Raw genomic sequence first — 17904 nt, forward strand, 5'->3', positions numbered from 1 at the left:
TTTCGAAAGTGCCTCACGATACGACTGAAAGGGTTCGGAAAAGCGCTTCTGGAGAAGAGAAGGAGCGTAATATTGCAGGCAGTGGGTCAGAAACAAGTCGAGATCAAGGACTGGACCTGGAGAAACAGACTGCGGACTGCGTTCACACTTGGAGGGGCAGTTTTTGGGGACAGAAATTTCCTTGGCAATCGCTGGGCTGCAATGATTTCATCGGCGGCGAGACTGTAGTCAGTCTCGCGTCGCACAGGTTCAAAAACAACAATGATTGATTTTCTAATTATCAAGCCGTAAGGAGAATTAGGTATGTACAATATGCAATTTGCTCTGAGAGGATCTCGTGCACCAAACTGAGTGCTTTCTGCTTGTGTCACGTTTCCTACAGTAGGCAGAAAGAACGTGCCACGGCCAACCGTCCTGTCCGTTAGGTGTTGTGCTTCCCTTTCGTTCTGCTTGACACTGTCCTCTGTCCTTTATCCCCAGCAAATTGGCGTTTGGCGGGACCCTTTTGTTCTTGACTCTGCGAAAAATGGACATCTTCCTGGGGAAAGTGACCCAGCAGGCTATGAACTATGCCATCCGTTCCGGAGTCACCATCACGGCATCCTACGCCATCAGGCAATCAGCCAAACTACTCAACAACACACCCAAAAGCAACGTCCGAGATGAGTTGTACGCGTTGCAACAACGACTGCAGCATAAAATACGCATAGTCTCTCCAGCAATCGACATGATTGAGCTGATTGCAGCGCGAGGAAACACGTCTCTGGAATCTGCTGTGGCCCTTACCAAGGAGCTGCGTCTGGAGATACAGTCTCTAGGACAACGACTCGCCAAAGCGGCGGATGCTTCTGAGCAAGCTTTCAGGAAGACCAGCAAACTCAGCAGCCAGGCGAGAGTTCAGAACGAGGCAGAGTTGACCTTGATCGTCAAGGACATCAAAAAACTGCTCGAGAGGATTGAAGATGCCGTTCCTTTGATCAATCTCGCCATCACTACTTCAGGTGCAAGCCTGTCAACATCACTACCTCAATCTGTCTCCCCCTCACGACTGCTACAAGCCAGCACTTTCCTCACGGCAGGCGATACTCAGTATTCCCTCTCACCAAGTCAGGCTGTGCAAATCGGCCCAACCTTCACTCTGACTGTTTACATGCTCTTTGCTGGCCATGATCGACCCCAGAATGAGGAAGAAATCCGAGAAACAACTTGGAAGGAGGTCCTTCATAAAGCAAAAGTCAAGCTCCGACGTATTCCCCTCGACGTCGTGCTTGGGACCGGATCTGGATCTGATGCCATTCCTTCCGCCGAAATCTCCACCTTCTCAGCAGTGCCAAACACAGACACTGGCTTGCCTGGCTCGGCACCAAGCATCCGCGCAGATGCGCGAGCGGATGAATACGCCTACCAAATGGTGATCATTGAAGACTTTGACGACGACCGTGTTCACGACTTTGAAGACGACCAGGCTCGCCCGGGCCCGTTTGACGATGTCAGACTCGCTGGGATCCGGGAGATCATCCCCGTGCACGAGATTTCTAAGATATTCTATGCGGATACGAGCAAGGTCTTGAACATTGGCACTGACGCGGAGAGTAATCACCCGGTCTTATTGTTGAAGCGAGACCTGCACGCCATCCCACCAAGACGGATGGCGGAGAGGGAAGGCCCGCTGGGGATTGCAGAAACTGGTGAAGACGGGGAGCAACTCCAAGACCTCCTAGTAGAGGCACAGGAGAAGCTGCAGGAAGAGCAATATCTCGAAGACCATATCGAGGATCCCTGGCGCTTTCCACCGTCACTCGACCCCGAATGGATCGCATTCGAGGTGTACACCGAATCTGAACCAAGCGATACTGAATCCGACATTGAAGGAGAATCCGCCGACAACACCCGTACCAAGGACGATTGCCCGCCTCAACTCACGGACGCAATGGCAAACATGCACGTTACACCGTCCGCCCAGCCTCCACCACAATCTACTGCCCCCCCGTGGGCCAATTCCATCCGGACGTCTTTGTCGCTGCTCGAACTCCTTCTCCGCCTCACCTCCCTACAACAGTTCCAACAGCAGTCGCACCTCTCAATCACCGACGAACTGCTCACCTTCTTCCTGGAAGAGAGCGCGTCGACGGGCGCAGGAGGTGACGAGAGGTACCGGCAGGCGCTGAGGGCCGATGCGAGGCGACGGGTCGGGTGGGATCCGTACGACGAAAGCCCCGTCAAGAGGAGGGGCGAAGACTACCAGTATCAGAGCGGGTTCTACGAGGGCAGCACGGGTCTGAGGAGTCCGCCGAGCGCGAACGCGCGCAGTGCCTCTGGAGATGGGCCATGGGTGATGAGTCCGCCGAGAAGTGCGGGTGAAAATGTCAATGGACGTCGACCGGTCGCAACAATGTCGCCCAGCCCGTCACCTGTGCCCTCGCTGTCGCCGATACAGACCCCTGGAAAGGCCGGAAGGGCTGGGTGGCTGAGGAGAGACGGCGGCGATGGAAGTAGGAAAGGGAGTCCACTTCGCCCGCAGACCGCAATCACGGACGAGGGGATCGGGACGAGTCCTGCGAGTGCAACGAACATGGCTTGATGGGGTGGACTATCTCTTCTTCTCCCTCGACGAGAGGACCACTGCGAACAGAGTTTCGGGGCACGGGGAAGCAAATTCACGGGTGCTTGTGAAAGGGAGTCGGAATGGAAAGAAGTGGTGCCTCCTAGTATCCAGTCCGAACGCTGTAGAACAACGCGCAACATCGCTGAAGACAATGCAATTGCATAGTTCATACGGAACTTTTAGCCTCTTCTGATCCCCGTTAGGTCTAAGTATTCTGCTGCTACATAATCCTCTTGTCGGCATCCTAGCACGGAATTCTGCCATCTGAAGAGGTTGCTTTGTTCTTGGACGCGGGTCGGTCGCGCTGTTGCTGATTAGGGGCTGTTTGCGTGTCGCAACGCTATGTACCCTTCCTTTCAGTAAACATGCCTGATTACTGCGGTGCTGCATGAGACCAACCGCTTTGGCGCGTGTTTGATGCCCAGTTCAGACATCTCTCATCGAGCACATGAGCCTGCCGCACTACGAGCGGATATTGCGTCCCCTTGGTTTGTCAGGAGCGAAGGATGGTGTGCCAAGTTTGGTCTGAACAGGCCCTCTTCAGCTCATCTGACTCCCATCGATGCTCTGATCTGCATGATCTGCGCCCTCTCTGTCGGAGAAAATGAATCGATTGTCCTTTGATCCATAGCGAGGACCTGTTGAATCATCTCTTGAGCAGACAGTTGTTGAGCAGGGGGCTGTTGGGGTGGTTGTTGCTGCATCGTCGCCGGCGGATATTGCTGAGGAGGTCTGGGAGGCATCTGACCGGGAACGATGGACGGTGGAAAGCCAGGGTATTGCTGAGGAGTGGCCTGTGGTGGAGGGATGCTGGCCGGCTGCGGTTGTTTCGCCGCTTGTTCGACGACTTGTGCCAGCACTTTGGGATCCACGAGATTCATCAAAATTAGGGCCTGGAATATGGCATAGGCGAGTTGTGGGGCGGTCCTGAGGAGCGAGATGGCTCTTGTAGGGTCTGAGATGGCCAGCCCCTTCATCTGAGTGAGGACATCGAGCAGTTGCGGCGGCGGGAGTGTAGCAAGGGTCTGGGAAATGGCATCGGTTGCTCTGAGATTGGGGGGAAGATCGGTACCTGGAGGCAGCGGAGGGAGGGCGTTGGCCCCAGTCTGTTGGTGTCCGTCCACCACAGGACCGGCAGTCTGCTCGTAGTTTGTCGGGACAGAATCTTTCTCGTTGTTGTGAGGCCAGTCGACCCGGATCTTACGTCCATCGATCTCGAAATCGTTCAAGTTCCTAACTGCGCTGGCCGCCTGGTCCGCGTCCTGGAAGTCTGCAAAGCCGAATCCTTTCGATTTTCCCGTGTCGGGGTTGGTCATTAACCTGAACTTGACAACCGTACCGACTTGACTGAGAATCTTGACAATGTTCTCCTCACTCAGATCTAAAGAGAGTTAGTCGTTTGAAAGGCGCCAAAGACGACTGTAGAAGACTCACTGAAGGGAATATTGCCCACAAAGACGCTGCGACTTTGTCCGGGAGCCATTTTCAGTTGCTGCACGCAGATCGAGAGTATCCGAGAGAGTTTCTCAGTAGCGACAGCAAAGGAGTTGAAGGGTGTGCAAATAATGGGTGACTCGAGGTATAGTGGCTGGTACATAACACGCATTCCGTCTGCGCAACAAGTTAAAAGCGGCGCCAAGCTCTATGCTTCTCCGCAGTTCGAAAACGGAAAGCTTGACTTTGATGGGATCATCATCGACGTTGCCTACCAGCTCCGTCCCTGAGAGACAACCCTACTCACCAGTTTGCGTTCCTAACAAAGGCGCAAAGATGTCCTACGACCCAAGAGAACACTTTCAGCAGATCCAGCGGACGCTACAACAGCGCCGTGGTCAAGGCTTCGGCGGTCTTCCTGGAGGCGGCGCTGCGGGTAGAGGTATCTTTGCTTTGATCAGTCTTGGGGTTGCTGGTGTCGTCCTGTCAAATTCTCTGTTCAACGGTAATTCTTTGGCAATTCGTGGGCATGAATGTGTTCTGACGAGATCCAGTCGAGGGTGGTCACCGCGCCATCAAGTACACCAGAGTATCCGGAGTTTCGAAGGAAATCTACAATGAAGGTAAGAGAACAGTTGCTCTTCCACGTTGGGGGATCGCTGACGTGGAACAGGCACCCACATCCGAATACCTTGGTTTGAGACACCCATCGACTACGACGTTCGAGCGAAGCCGCGAAATGTTGCCTCCCTGACGGGAACAAAAGATTTACAAATGGTCAACATCACTTGCCGTGTGCTCTCGCGGCCTCGCATCGAAGCGCTACCTCAAATTTACCGGACGCTGGGAACAGACTATGACGAGCGTGTTCTTCCCTCGATTGTGAACGAGGTTCTGAAAAGTGTGGTTGCGCAGTTCAATGCGAGCCAGCTCATCACCCAGAGAGAGAATGTGGCGAGGTTGGTCAGGGACAACCTCACGAGGAGAGCAGCGCGGTTCAACATCATGCTGGATGACGTTTCCTTGACACACCTCTCCTTCTCTCCGGAGTTCACTGCCGCGGTTGAAGCCAAGCAAGTTGCTCAACAGGAGGCACAGCGGGCTGCTTTCGTGGTGGACAAGGCGAGGCAGGAGAAGCAAGCAACTGTTGTCCGAGCACAGGGTGAAGCCAGATCCGCGGAATTGATTGGCGACGCCATCAAGAAGAGCAGAAGTTATGTCGAACTCCGACAGATCGAGAACGCTCGTAACATTGCACAGATTCTACAAGAAGCTGGTGGGAAGAACAAGCTCTATCTTGATGCAGAGGGTCTTGGACTTAACGTCCATGCCGGAGAGGAGCCTGCTTCGAAGAAATGAGACGACGGTCGCGCTTCCAGAGAAGCTGCTCTCCCGCCGACAACCCTTATTGTATTCTGCATATTACAGAGGAACAGCTTTTGAGGGCAAATGTAACAATTCTTCACTCGTGCTGTTTCCGCTTTTGATATCTTCTATACTCGAGTCATGCCCATGGCTTCGACGCTCCCAATCAAGTAGTGGCTTCGTAGTTATATAACCTTCCGTCCTTTTATTCGCACTTTCTTTGTCGTAGATAAAGGGCGACAGCCTGGCATTCCTCGATAGTGCCACAACATCGGTACGCTGGTAATCATTGGCACACGACGACGTCCATCAGCAGAGTCGCCCTGGGGATTCGTTCAGCGGCGGGTGCAATGTGACCTTCTAGAGATTGTAGTTGTGCTGGTGATTTTCGGTTGATTTGCTTGCCTCACTGTCAACAGGGACCACGATTGACTCGAGCACTTCGCCCAAGTTACCACCTCTTGTATGACATCTATTCTTCCAGCTCTTGCAAAGGGACGCAGTGCGATAAGAGCCGCGTCTCGGCATGTCCTGCGGTATGTCTTCTGTCAAAATGTCACTGTAGCGGAGTGTCCTGATGATTCGGCTCAGATTCGACCCTAGCTCGTTCCGATCGATTCAGTCTGTATACCCGTCAGCAGCTCGGCGCATGGCCCTAGTTCGACATGCGAAGAAGATTTGCAGTAGCACCACAAACCGCAAGAATGTAGAATTCTCTCCTGACGCCAAGGGCAGGCCCGTCCACATCCCACGACGCACGGTCGCCAATAGAAGAGTTGGACACACGAGGACACATGGCTGCGACCGACTCACAGGTTCTCCTCGGGCTTGGACTGCCCCTCGAGTCCGCTTCTCAGACTTCTTGCGTTGAAACTGCTCCTCCCTTAGCTCGACACTTTTGACTAGCACCGCACAACCCCTGCCAGCATCATCACCATGTTCTGAGTCAAGAACTTAGCAATCCTACGCCCACCATCTCTCGTCGAGCCTGGCTTGACCCGAGAGATGGTGGGCGCTCATTTTTTTTGATCTGGTGTGCAGCCACCACTCTCATCGACCACCTCTGGAACTCCTCTCAGCCATCGGCCACCATCTCGACGCCTGGTTTTCCTGAGAGACATGAGGGAGCACAGGCAGTCTTTGACCTGAGCTGCGGTAAGCAGTCTCGTCGACCACGTCTGAAACTTATACCAGGCATCGATCTCCGATTGTCTCGACACCAGCTTGCCTGAGGCTCCCTTCGAAAACAGTCGCCTAGGACATGAAGAAGCGCTCGCTTCTTTGACCTGGTCTGCTGCAACTATTCTCATCGGTCATCTCTGGACCTCATCCCAACGATAGCCGATGGTCTTGATGCTCATCTCGATGCTCATCTCGACACACATCTCGATGCTCAGTTTCCCTTCGACCACGTTCGAGGAAAACTGCCAGTAGCGAGGCAAATGAGATGTATATATATGTATGACATAACGACTCAACGACTCTTCCGCAGTAAGTCATACTGCTCAGAATACCTTGGATGTCAGTTCCCTCAGCTCATGCCACTCACAGGTCCATTGTCAACCCAAATCCAGGCGACGGCGCAGGTGTTCTCGGCAGCACTGCCAAGGGACCCACATCAAGCACAACGTCTGTCCGCACCACCGCAGGAACAACAACTGCAGCAACACCACCAGGTCGTCGACTTCGTCGAGCTCTCTTTTCGACAGCCTAGTGACCTCAGCACTCTAGTCTCGATCAGGCGTGCAGGCCGTCGATCGCGCTTCGGTCCGCTTTTGGTGCTTCTACCACAATCAACATCCCGCAAGCAGCATGATAGGCGTTGAGCAATTACAGAATTCCCATACAGCACCACACTGTGCTGCAATGCGGGCGAAGCTTCCTGGTCCCCTAGTTCTTGGGACTCGGACTGAACTGGGGCTGGTCGTCGCAACAACAAGCATGGCGCAGTCAGCGGAACCCGGTTGGGTTCGATGTCGAGCAAACCCACAGTCCTTTGCACAGGTGTCTTGGCCACCATGAAGGGCTCTCTGCTGGGGACAAAGCAACCTCGCCTAGGACCTGCCTCTTGATGACCAGTGGCCTTGTTATGATGAAGTGTCTCCTCTTGATGACAAGCAAGTCAACCTATTCGGCTGTTTGCTCCTGTCACTGCTGACAACGATGGTTGGCTTTGGGTGCATACATGTGCTGCCGGCCAGCCTTTGTGCAAACTCAACAACATCATGGTTGCCATTCTCGTCGACACGGTGCTTTCTGCCTACTGAAATGGTTATCACAAAGGCTCTGGAGTGCAAGGGAATTGACTCAGCTATGGGGACATCCTGCATATGCTCATCCCTTTGCAGCCTGGCAAGATAAAAAGAAGAAGAACCTCAGCCGGGGAGTTTGCGCCACAAAGACGTGTTTGTGTTGAAGACCAGATGGATTAAACGGTCTAAGGTCATGTTATTCACCAGCAGCGCCGAGAGAAAGCAATCATCTCGATGCTTGGCCGACAAACTGCGTCTCCGGGGCGGAGCGTAGAGCACGAAGCACGACCCACGATCCTGTTTATTTTCCAAAATTCGCTCTTCATCTCTTCAGACTCAGTCATCTCAGACACCATCCAAACGACACCGTCATCAACGCTCTACCTTTGGGATATCTTAACCTTCTTGACCATCATCTTGGAAAGACTTCCCCCCCTGAGGGCGAGAACGTTGGCCACTTGTTCCTACATTGCGGTGCCTCACGGTCCAAGTCTCCTGCTGACAAGGCAAAACCTTTACGAGACCCCACTGCCTCAGGGCACAACAAGCAACGGAGGCCAGCAAGACATTCGGCAACAGTGAAGTCCTCTGGCCCAGAACTCTCTCACTACCTTCGCCTGTTCTTACAGAGCGGTCCATCTCGTGTAGCCCAGCTACCACACCCTGCCACAAGCACTACTGGACTGTAAGTTGCTTCTGAACCGAACTGATTTTCTCCAAACTAACACATGTGGTTGCTGCATAGGTCTTCCAACACCAGGCATCTCACGTACACACCTCCAAGCCCGCCAAACTGTCAAGCGTGACCTGTACTGCTGAATCTCCAGTGCAGGTTTTCCAGACGTGTTTCAATCCAAAGTGCACACTTGCCCTTCAAAATTTGACACTGTGTTGCAAGTCCCTCAAGACTAGGCTCCAAGTAATAGGCCAGAGGAAGAATTAGCAAGAGCGGCGGCGCATGAACAACATGGATCCTCATAACTCTCGCGACAACAACATCGGCCAGCATGCCCAAGATCAAGCTCTTGACACCTTACGGCCAAGCAGCAATGTGGACATTCCAAACGCCATCGACCAGGATGATGTCTCTAACAATTTGCCCGTGCCAGCTCCTGCACAGTCCGCAAAGGGATCTCCTATCAGCAGATCTGAGTCACCAGAAGCACGCACAAAACAGACAGATGCTAAGCCACATTCTCAAGGACTAAAAGTGCCTCCCGGTAGAACCATCCACTACAGCACGGAGACCCAGACGTACAGGGTTGGGATTAAATTCGACGACAGCGCTTCAAGCAAATCTCGGACCTCAAAAAAGCGAGTCTACGAAAAGCTCAACTTGGCACCCCTGGACTCAGCGAACAATTCAACGGCGCAAGGTACTCCTAAGACAGAAAGCCAAAAGCCGGGTCAAATCGAACTTGAACTGCTTCGAAGCGCCTGTATTCCTGATGGCGAAGAATTACCCGATGATCCTATTGTGCAGGCTCTCGCACGTGATCCGGCCGCTGTGAATTCTCTGCCAACCGGAGAACAAGACGTACAAAGCCAAGCAGCGAAGGAAGATGACTCCGATGCTCAGCAGAAGGAGAGTTCATCCGGCAGAGGGAAGTATCTTGACGCCACCGTCCCGCCTTTGTCGGATATCTACCGCATTTTCGACCTTATCACTCAACATGCTGTTGGTGAGGGTCTGCTCGATGCATGTGCACCCTTCGGAGATGGCGGCATCAGAGTGCTCACTATGTGCTCCGGCACAGAGAGCCCGTTCGTCGCTATGGACCTTGTTCGGAAGTGTTTGTCTTCACAAGGGAACGGCGGTAGATTCAAGTATCAGCAGCTTGGGAGTGCCGAGATCGAGCCTTTCAAACAAGCATTCATCGAAAGGAACTTCAGTCCGCCCGTAATTTTTCGGGACGTCACGGAGTTCGGTCCCCATGCGCAAAACCCAGAAAACGAAGACTACCTGCCAGTCACGGCCTACGGAGCACGCTACAGACCTCCCAGCGATGTCCATATCTTGATTGCCGGTTCATCATGCGTCGACTACTCCGCTTTGAACAATGCTAAGGGCGAGTGGAAAGGGCAACGCGGCGAGGGAGAGTCCGCAAGGACTATGGATGGCATCGGTGCATACGCAAAGATGTACAAACCAACCATTCTCATCGTTGAAAATGTCGAGAACGCTCCGTGGAACGAGATCAAGAGCTTTTGGCGCAAGAAAGGGTACGAATCTGTGATCGTGAAACTGGATACCGCCGATTACTATCTTCCACAAACCCGGAATAGAGGCTACCTGCTCGGCATACACATAGAGCGAGCCGAAGAAATGGGATTCGACATTGAAAAAGCTCATAAGGAATGGGTCACGCTGATGGCCGGGTTTCAACGCCGCGCTTCATCCTCGTATAGTGACTTCATCTTCCGCCATAACGATCCGGGTCTACAGCTTGCCAAGCACGCTGGCGATGACAGCAGCAGCAAATCAAAGGGAGGCTCGACAGCCTGGACCAATTGTCGAAAGCGGCATATTACCGCTCGCGTGCACGATGGCCTCGGGGTGGGCACTCCCTTCACAAAACGCCGCGGAAACACCAAACCAAAACTCGATGATTATGCCGACCAAAGCTGGGCGCTTCGTCAAAGCAAGAGAGTTCTGGATGTTCTTGATATCCATCAGCTCTATAACGTTGCGGTAAGAGATTTTGATATGAGATACAAGCACAGAAATATCAACGTCTCCCAGAATATCGACCGGGACACAGATCGTCGCCAGTGGGGTATTGTTGGATGCATTACACCGAGCGGATGCCTGTTTGACACCCGACGAGGTGCTCCGTTATCTGGACTAGAGATACTCTCCTTGCAAGGATTCCCAAACAGAGAACTGGACCTAGGAAAGCACACTTCAAAGCAGCTTCAAGACTTGGCTGGAAATGCAATGTCGACCACAGTCATCGGAGCAGCAATACTAAGTGCTATCATTGCATGTCACAAAACTTCCGGACAAGATTCCAGCATATTCCCGGCTTACATCGACCAGGAAATGAGCAAACCACAACTCGGTTCTCCTCGAGAAGTGAACATTGGGAAAACCTTGGAAACGGAGATTGAAAAGGAAAATCTGGAAGACATCGTCGAAACGTGGTCGGGTGCTTACAATAAAGAGTCTTTGGGCGAGATCGTCCGTCTTGCTGTGGATCTCCAACCGCTGTGTCTTTGCGAGGGACTTCATCGACGTAGCAGACACGGGCTATTGTTTTGTCCAGAATGCTACTACACATGCTGCAAGGGCTGTAACAGAGACACGCATGGGCAGCAGAAATTGAGCCACCTGGCGGATCCACAAGCAGACCGACCCGTTGCGAACACATTTGTGAGGTATTTGACTAAACTGCTCCCTCCCGTCATCCAAAATCGACGTCCGGACGATCAACCACAGCTTTTCAACAGTGAAATCTTCAAGTCAGCGAGGCATCGAATCTTGGAAGCTCTTCAAAGTAGGGTCCAATTCCACGAGATCAGATTTGAGAGCTCTTGGAAGGCTGTGTACGAGTCCCCGAGTTGCCGTCTGGAGCTCGAATTCGTCCAGAAGCGCTATATGTGTGATCCTTGTCTATCCCACGAGCAATCAAACAAGCCGCAACTCCATCTCGATGCCACGCCCCAGTGGCTGCTATTCGCTAAAGCTCCGGAAGATGAGCCTGCAAACAGCGCCATACGAAATTTGTTTCGATATCCTGTGGCCAGAATGCAGCCTCATGCAAACCTCTTCGACGGCGAGTGGAAGTATTGGAACGGGTACTCAAAAGATTTCAAGCTTCATATCATTGGCAAAGGTGCGCAAGTCAAGTCATGGGAGCAGAATCTAGGCATCGAAGCCAAGCCGTTTGCCCAGCTAAACGCCTTCTCAACTCTCCAAGTCAGTCCTTCGAGTGCTCCCCAACAGGAACAATGCTCGGTTTTTGATGGAGTCGTTGGAGAATACAAGCTGCTCCAGGGATGTCCCGCTCCCAACGGCACTTTGCATCGAAGAGTAGCCCCGTCGTCTTCCGAAGCACCAACATTTTTGTTTCTGCAATCTGGTCCTCTGAGTGATCCGTACCTTGATCGTGTGGTGTTCTCAACTCAACCATCTCGACGAGATCTGAAAGACGACAGCACGGCCCTTGTCAGCCTCGACGCTTCTTGGAGACCTGTTGCTACAATCGAATTAGCCAAGGGTATGGATATCGACTGTGAGGTGGTGAGTCAATGGTCAGCCTGTCAAGGGCAGGTTATGGAGATACCAGATGACGAAAACACCATTCGTAGGTGGTGTCTGGCTTCAGGAATGAGTCCAAACTTCGCCAAGGACTGCACACAGAGTCAGTCAACTATCTTGCTCCTGGACTTGAGCTTTGATATAAATGCTGTCCAGAGAATACAGTATCGCCGAGACCTTCGCATTGATCTAGAACGGGAACCTGAAGCATTGAGCGAGTTTGCATGGATTCTGTCCCATGCAACCAATATCCCTCTACTTAGCAAGGGTTGGCAGCCGATTAATGATCTCGAAATTGCTACGTGCACCGACTGCTACCCTTCGGCACCCTCACTCAGATGGATTGCGAAAGATACCAAGGGCAAAACCCCACCGAAAATTGTCGCCGTTGAGAGTCCACTCGAGGCTGCGAAATATGAGCGCCTCCTGAAAATGAGACCCAAGCCAGCAATGGCACTCTTGCAAATGATCGACGACAGAGTCATGCTGAAAGTCGTGGCAAATGTCAAAACCATGGCACATCGCGCAATCACACAGCTATTGCGTCCCGACCAGCCCACCCCCACCCTCAAATCTCTGGAATGGCGGATAGATTCTTATGACCGCTTTGCACCTCCGCAAGACTTTGCCACTCTGCAGCTTTTGTCCAACGAGCAAGACCACGTCGATCCACAAATAGACATCGACTTACGTCTAAAGCGCCAACTGTGGCCCACACAATCTCGCGCCCTTGCTTGGATGTATTCTCAAGAAAACAACCCGCCAGAATGGGACGAAGTATCTTTGGTCGAGTCTTGCCTGCCTGCAGTAGGATGGAGACTTGAAACAAAAGCTCTCCTGCCGAATCCTCAAGTCCGCGGTGGCATTATCGCCGACGATGTAGGGGCTGGCAAAACCACCACCTCTCTTGCCTTGGTCGAGTTAGACTATCAACGGTCTGCGACAGCATTCAACAGTGACTCTCAATTGACAAAATTCCACTCTGACGCTACATTGATACTGGTACCCAGAAATATTGTCAAGCAATGGGCGTCTGAGATCGCTAATACTTTAAGATGGGAACAGCTCGACAGCAGCCGTCGCAAGCGCCCGACTACAGGCCCATATTATATTGTCGTCGACACTGTTAAGAAATTACAGACTTATTCTCATGAGGAAATCTGCTCGGCGAGACTTATCCTGGCTCCTTGGGACATGTTCCAAGACAAAAGCTACCTGGACTTTTTGCGTAAGATCGCTTGCTCTCCGTGCTTCCCGGGGGAGCCTGGTCGGGCTTTCCAAGAGTGGCTAAGCGTAGCCATGTCAAACCTGGGCTCGTGCGTTGAAGGTATGGTAGAGGACGATGCCCAGTTCTGGAGCAAGTGGGCTGAAGTCAAATCGAGAACCGCGGCGGAAGCCAGGTACGAGCCATTTCATGGATTTGCATCTCGCGCTGCCAACAGAGCAATTGCCAAAGCAGATCGTGAAGCAAAGAAAAAGAAGGCAGCAGAAGCCATCAGCGATGAGGATGACAACGTCGCAGCTGAGGAAGGCTCAGGCCATGCACCCACATCCAAAAATCCTGAATCCCGGCCAGATACTGATGCAAACACCAATGACCATCACGACGAAGTCTCAGAAGGTGAGGATCAGGAGAAGAAACAAGCTCCTTCGAAACAGCGTCAAAAGGTCGTTGCAAAATCCGCCACTAAGGAACCAGTGATGGCAGTTGATGAAACCCTCTGCAAGGAACTGGATGCCTTCGAAAAGAATGGCAAAATTCCGGTCCTCCTGCACATGTTCGCATTTCGGAGACTTATTGTGGATGAATTCACCTATGTCCACGGCCAGACATTGCTGGCTCTTCTACAACTTAACGCATCTGCAAGATGGCTGCTTTCCGGCACACCGCCTATTCACGATTATGACAACGTCAATACAATGGCCAAATTGTTGGGTACGCAGATTGCAGCGTACGATGAGAAAGAAGGCAAGTTTGAATTTGGACAAGATCGGTCAAAAATGATCAGAGGCAAAAGTGACGCACAAGTATTCCACTCATATCAAGACATCGCTTCACCGGCATACAAGAGACAGGTATATGGACTTGCACAAGAGTTTGCGTCAAAATTCATTCGAAAAAACGAGATTTCGAAACGAGGTCTCGTAAGACAAAGAAACCTCTACCAATTTCGACCCACTCCTTCCGAGCTTATCACATATTCGGACGTCAGCCAACTCGCTATGGATCCAGATCGGACTTTCAACAAAAAGGTCACGAAAGCGAACATCACAGATGATCTGGAAGAACCCGAATTTGTCCATATGCTGACGAACTTAGTCGAGCAAGCGAGCGGGCCGGTCGAAGCTCAGTTGTGCTCGAGTGTAATGCTTGAAAAAGTCCAAAGTATTATGCTCGAATCAAACGGCCAAAGTGAGTCGGACGTCTTGGAGACCCTCATCGACGTCGAGGTGCAGAGATTGACCAGTTTACTCAACGAACAAAGAGAGTTTGTTCTGCGCCGATCTCGACAAGTTTTGCAAGTCCTACAAGAACTCGCCTTCCTCAAAGACTCGGTGGTAGAATCTTCGTCAGCAAGTTTTGCCAGTTTCATGCAGAACGCCGCCAATGGCACCTTGGCCGACACCGAGGCCGTCGAGATTGTGAAGCTCCTCCTCGACTACTCGCAGGAGAACCCTTCGGCGCCCAGTCGTCTTCTTTCAAAGGCTGGCGGGGCCTCATTCAGTCTGGATGAGGTCAAGGTGGCCGCCGTCGGCGAGAAAGAAGTCGACTTGCGGATGGCCAGGGTGTCGAACCACCTGGAAATTCTCCTGCGAGGACTCCGTCGACTGCGTTTTCTGGGTGTCGCCGTGCGCTCCTTCGAGAGCACTTCGCCTCCGGGCGAATGTTCGACATGCGGCGGGATGCCGTTACACAAGGAAGGTCTGTCGGTCGCAACCCAATGCGGCCACCTCCTGTGCGAACAGTGTCTCTCGGAGGAGTGCTGTGAGTTCGGGTTGACTGGAGACGTCATTCCAGTCGACCGCTTCGAACTCCACGCGACCTCGGGGCCTCCCGTCTCGGTGACGGGAGCCAGAATGCGGCTCGCCGTGGCCCTCATCATGAAGGCCACCCAGGAAGGGGACTCGGTCCTGGTTTTTGCCCAGTTCGAGGGCATGAAGAACGCTTTCATCAGGGCGTGCCGCGCGGCGGAAATTGTTTGCCACGATGGTTACCAAGGCGCTGATGCGCGGGCGGCTGTGGAGACTTTCCAGCGGCTGAAGGAGCCTGGAGTCCTTGTTCTCAAGGTCGACAGCCCGGACGCTGCAGGTTGGAACCTCCAGCTCGCCAACCATGTCATCTTTCTGGCGCCTCTTGAGGCGGGCGAGGAGGAGCGGAAGGCCACCATGGCCCAGGCTATTGGTCGGTCATGGCGACCGGGTCAGAAGAAGGTCGTTCATGTCCATCTTCTGACCGCCATGACCACCATCGAGCCTGGCATGGTGGTCTGGGAGAATGAGTAGGGGGTGCACGCAGGGGTGAGGGGGAGGCCGGGTTGGGTGGTTGGTTTGGTGTGGGCTCTGTGCGAACGTCCCGGTGGAGGGCAGGCGGAGGGATAGGGCAGTGGCAGGGATGGAGGTAGTAAAGGAAGGAGGAGAGTGGGAGGGGTGGAAGGGCACGAAGGAGAGACGAAGTGGAGACAGAGGCCGAAGCAGTGCCTTTTTCTTTCTTGTTTTGATGAAATGAGAAGTGAACAAAGCAAGATCAAACAGTCTTCAAGTGTCTGTCGTGCGCTGAGTGCATCGTTTGTTACAGTCCTGTTGTGCATTTGTGAATCGTGTCGGCGTCCCGTTCCATCATGCTGTGCTGCTAACGCCACACCGTTGTGTCCATAATCGGACGCTGCATGAGCCAGGGAAATGAGGGATCGGCACAGCAGTCGCTGACAGGCCATCCGTGCCCTGGTGAGTTCTTGTTATGACTGGGGACGACTACTCTACACGTGTCCTGTTGACTACATCACCTCGGTATGTCACATTCGTCCTCCGCTGACATCGCCCAGGCGACGACTTGGTGCGTCCATCCGCCAGTGATGGATCTCTCTGGTACACCAGCTTCGTCCTCCAAACCCATCGTCATGGGAACGTTGTGAGATGAATTCGTCCTCCTCCCATATCGCCATAGGTGAATGGCATGAGGTATGACTCTTCTGCAGCTATCGCCCTGGACAAGTCGGAAGTCGACATGTTGCTCCCATTGACACAACGACCATGTGCTATTCGATATAATGTATTCGTCCGCCTTCGAGATCGTTACGAGCAGAACCTAGGCCATCCTCTGCACACACAACAACAGATTATGACTGCCCTCCGTCCACAAAAAATAATGGCCGTATTGATTTGCAGTTCTCTACTCACATCATTACGCTCCTTACCCTGAGTTGCACTCACCCTGTGCTCATATATTGCTCATACGGCTGTGGAACACTGGGTGTGTCGTATCCATCCACGGCTGACACTGTTATGTAACATTTCATACGACACCTTCGTCGTTCTCTCATACTGCGATGGTCCGGCTGGTGGGCCAAGGGTCGAACGTTATGCTGATATTTTCAGGTTTCTCCACCCCGAACGGCCGGAATGTGAAGTCTGTCCATCTACCTGTCCATCCAGGTGCCTCTCAGTCTCTGGGTGACGACTACACCCAACAGTACTTCTATGAATACCGTTACAAAGGTATGACTGTGCTCATGATGGTCAATTTCATTGCGTATGAAGCCTTTTTCTTGTGAATGATATCACTTCTCCAACCTGCCCCTGGTGTCAGGGATGTATGATGGCTTCCTCTGGCCCCGTTCTGCCCGTTGTGGATCTTCGCTGTTAGGCAGCCCCTGAAATTGACTCAGCCTCGTACGGCCGCATTGGGCAGGTCACATGACCACAAGAGTTGATGGGGCCTGGTCAGCGAAATTCCCCCCTAACGCTTACACTTTCACAATGAGTTTCAGTGGATGGGAACACACACGCCCCGGATTTTGAGATATTCATTGAGCCAAAACTCCGATCTCTACTCCGGAACCTCTCTTCATCCTCATCTTGGTCCGACGGTTGAGCTCCGCGCATGAACGCCTTGGCGGTTTCTGTGGACGTTCTTGCGGAAACACCACCCGTTTGAGTTGGCGTTGTGAGGCTCTTCTGCTTTCGGTTTCAATCTCACTTATTATGGACGGCACAGATGGGATGTGACCTGGCTATCAGTGCTGTTGTTGTTTCACACCCGCATGCTTCAGCATCCCGTCACTCTCCTTTCTACCCCTGCGATTTCGGGTACATATCGGCTATAATCAAGAATCCAAGGTTTCTTTTCCCTTTGTTTTCCCCCTAGGGCACCCCTGAATTTGCTTTGAGCATACTTGTATTATGTATCGAACCTTCTCACTCCAAGAGGAGGCTGCCTCGAGAGGCGTCGCGAGGAAGGAGATCGTCGCCCCCTTTTCTCGAGCAACCTGTCGATGGGCTATAGAAATCACGATTCTCGACGGAATTATCGCTCGATCGACTCCACAGCACGCCAGATTGATCTTGCACTAGCCGGACAGGATCCAAGGCGATGCCACAGATGGCGAAGTGCAACAATTCTGCTGGGGGCCCAACACCAAATTTAGATCCCAATCTGAATTCCGCCATGCAATAATTCTGCATGCATGGCCGGGGGCCAATTTGCAGCACTCAGATCTCTCGACTTTGGTTGTCATGACCTCCAACTCCACGTGTTTCCACCAACAACGATGCGGTCGTTTTTCGGCGATGGTGCTCATCTCAAGTTTCCTTCGCTCTCCGACCGGTACCTTGTCCCCTCGCCCTTCCCCCGTACACCCGTATGACTACCACAAGAAAAACGGAAGGAGTAGGAGCAGTGTATACATCATCAAGGCGAATCAGGCTCAGGCGTCGGTGGGTTCGTGGAAAGGGCGAAGAATGCACCAAAAACGGAGTCCGAAATTGTA

The 17904-nt window shown here is 52.7% G+C and overlaps 4 protein-coding genes across 4 annotated transcripts; 3 read left to right on the forward strand and 1 right to left on the reverse strand.

The window, feature by feature from the left end:
- Positions 1-526: 526 nt before the first annotated feature.
- Positions 527-2581, forward strand: AYL99_07322 (hypothetical protein; the record flags this gene model as incomplete). The annotated part of the gene is made up of 1 exon (XM_018838831.1): positions 527-2581. The coding sequence occupies one exon, from the start codon at positions 527-529 to the stop codon at positions 2579-2581; it is 2055 nt and encodes a 684-aa protein (XP_018691599.1).
- Positions 2582-3150: 569 nt separating this feature from the next.
- AYL99_07323 (hypothetical protein) lies at positions 3151-4088 on the reverse strand (the record flags this gene model as incomplete). Its single annotated transcript, XM_018838832.1, has 2 exons — positions 3151-3986; positions 4040-4088. 2 exons carry the CDS (start codon positions 4086-4088, stop codon positions 3151-3153), a joined length of 885 nt encoding a protein of 294 aa, XP_018691600.1.
- Positions 4089-4375: 287 nt separating this feature from the next.
- On the forward strand, positions 4376-5398 carry AYL99_07324 (hypothetical protein; the record flags this gene model as incomplete). The annotated part of the gene is made up of 3 exons (XM_018838833.1): positions 4376-4544; positions 4594-4662; positions 4713-5398. 3 exons carry the CDS (start codon positions 4376-4378, stop codon positions 5396-5398), a joined length of 924 nt encoding a protein of 307 aa, XP_018691601.1.
- A 3225-nt stretch (positions 5399-8623) lies between these two features.
- On the forward strand, positions 8624-15421 carry AYL99_07325 (hypothetical protein; the record flags this gene model as incomplete). The annotated part of the gene is made up of 1 exon (XM_018838834.1): positions 8624-15421. One exon carries the CDS (start codon positions 8624-8626, stop codon positions 15419-15421), a length of 6798 nt encoding a protein of 2265 aa, XP_018691602.1.
- Between the last annotated feature and the right edge of the window lie 2483 nt (positions 15422-17904).

The sequence above is a fragment of the Fonsecaea erecta genome (genome assembly GCF_001651985.1).
Source record: "Fonsecaea erecta strain CBS 125763 chromosome Unknown Scaff6, whole genome shotgun sequence".
Classification (NCBI taxonomy): domain Eukaryota; kingdom Fungi; phylum Ascomycota; class Eurotiomycetes; order Chaetothyriales; family Herpotrichiellaceae; genus Fonsecaea; species Fonsecaea erecta.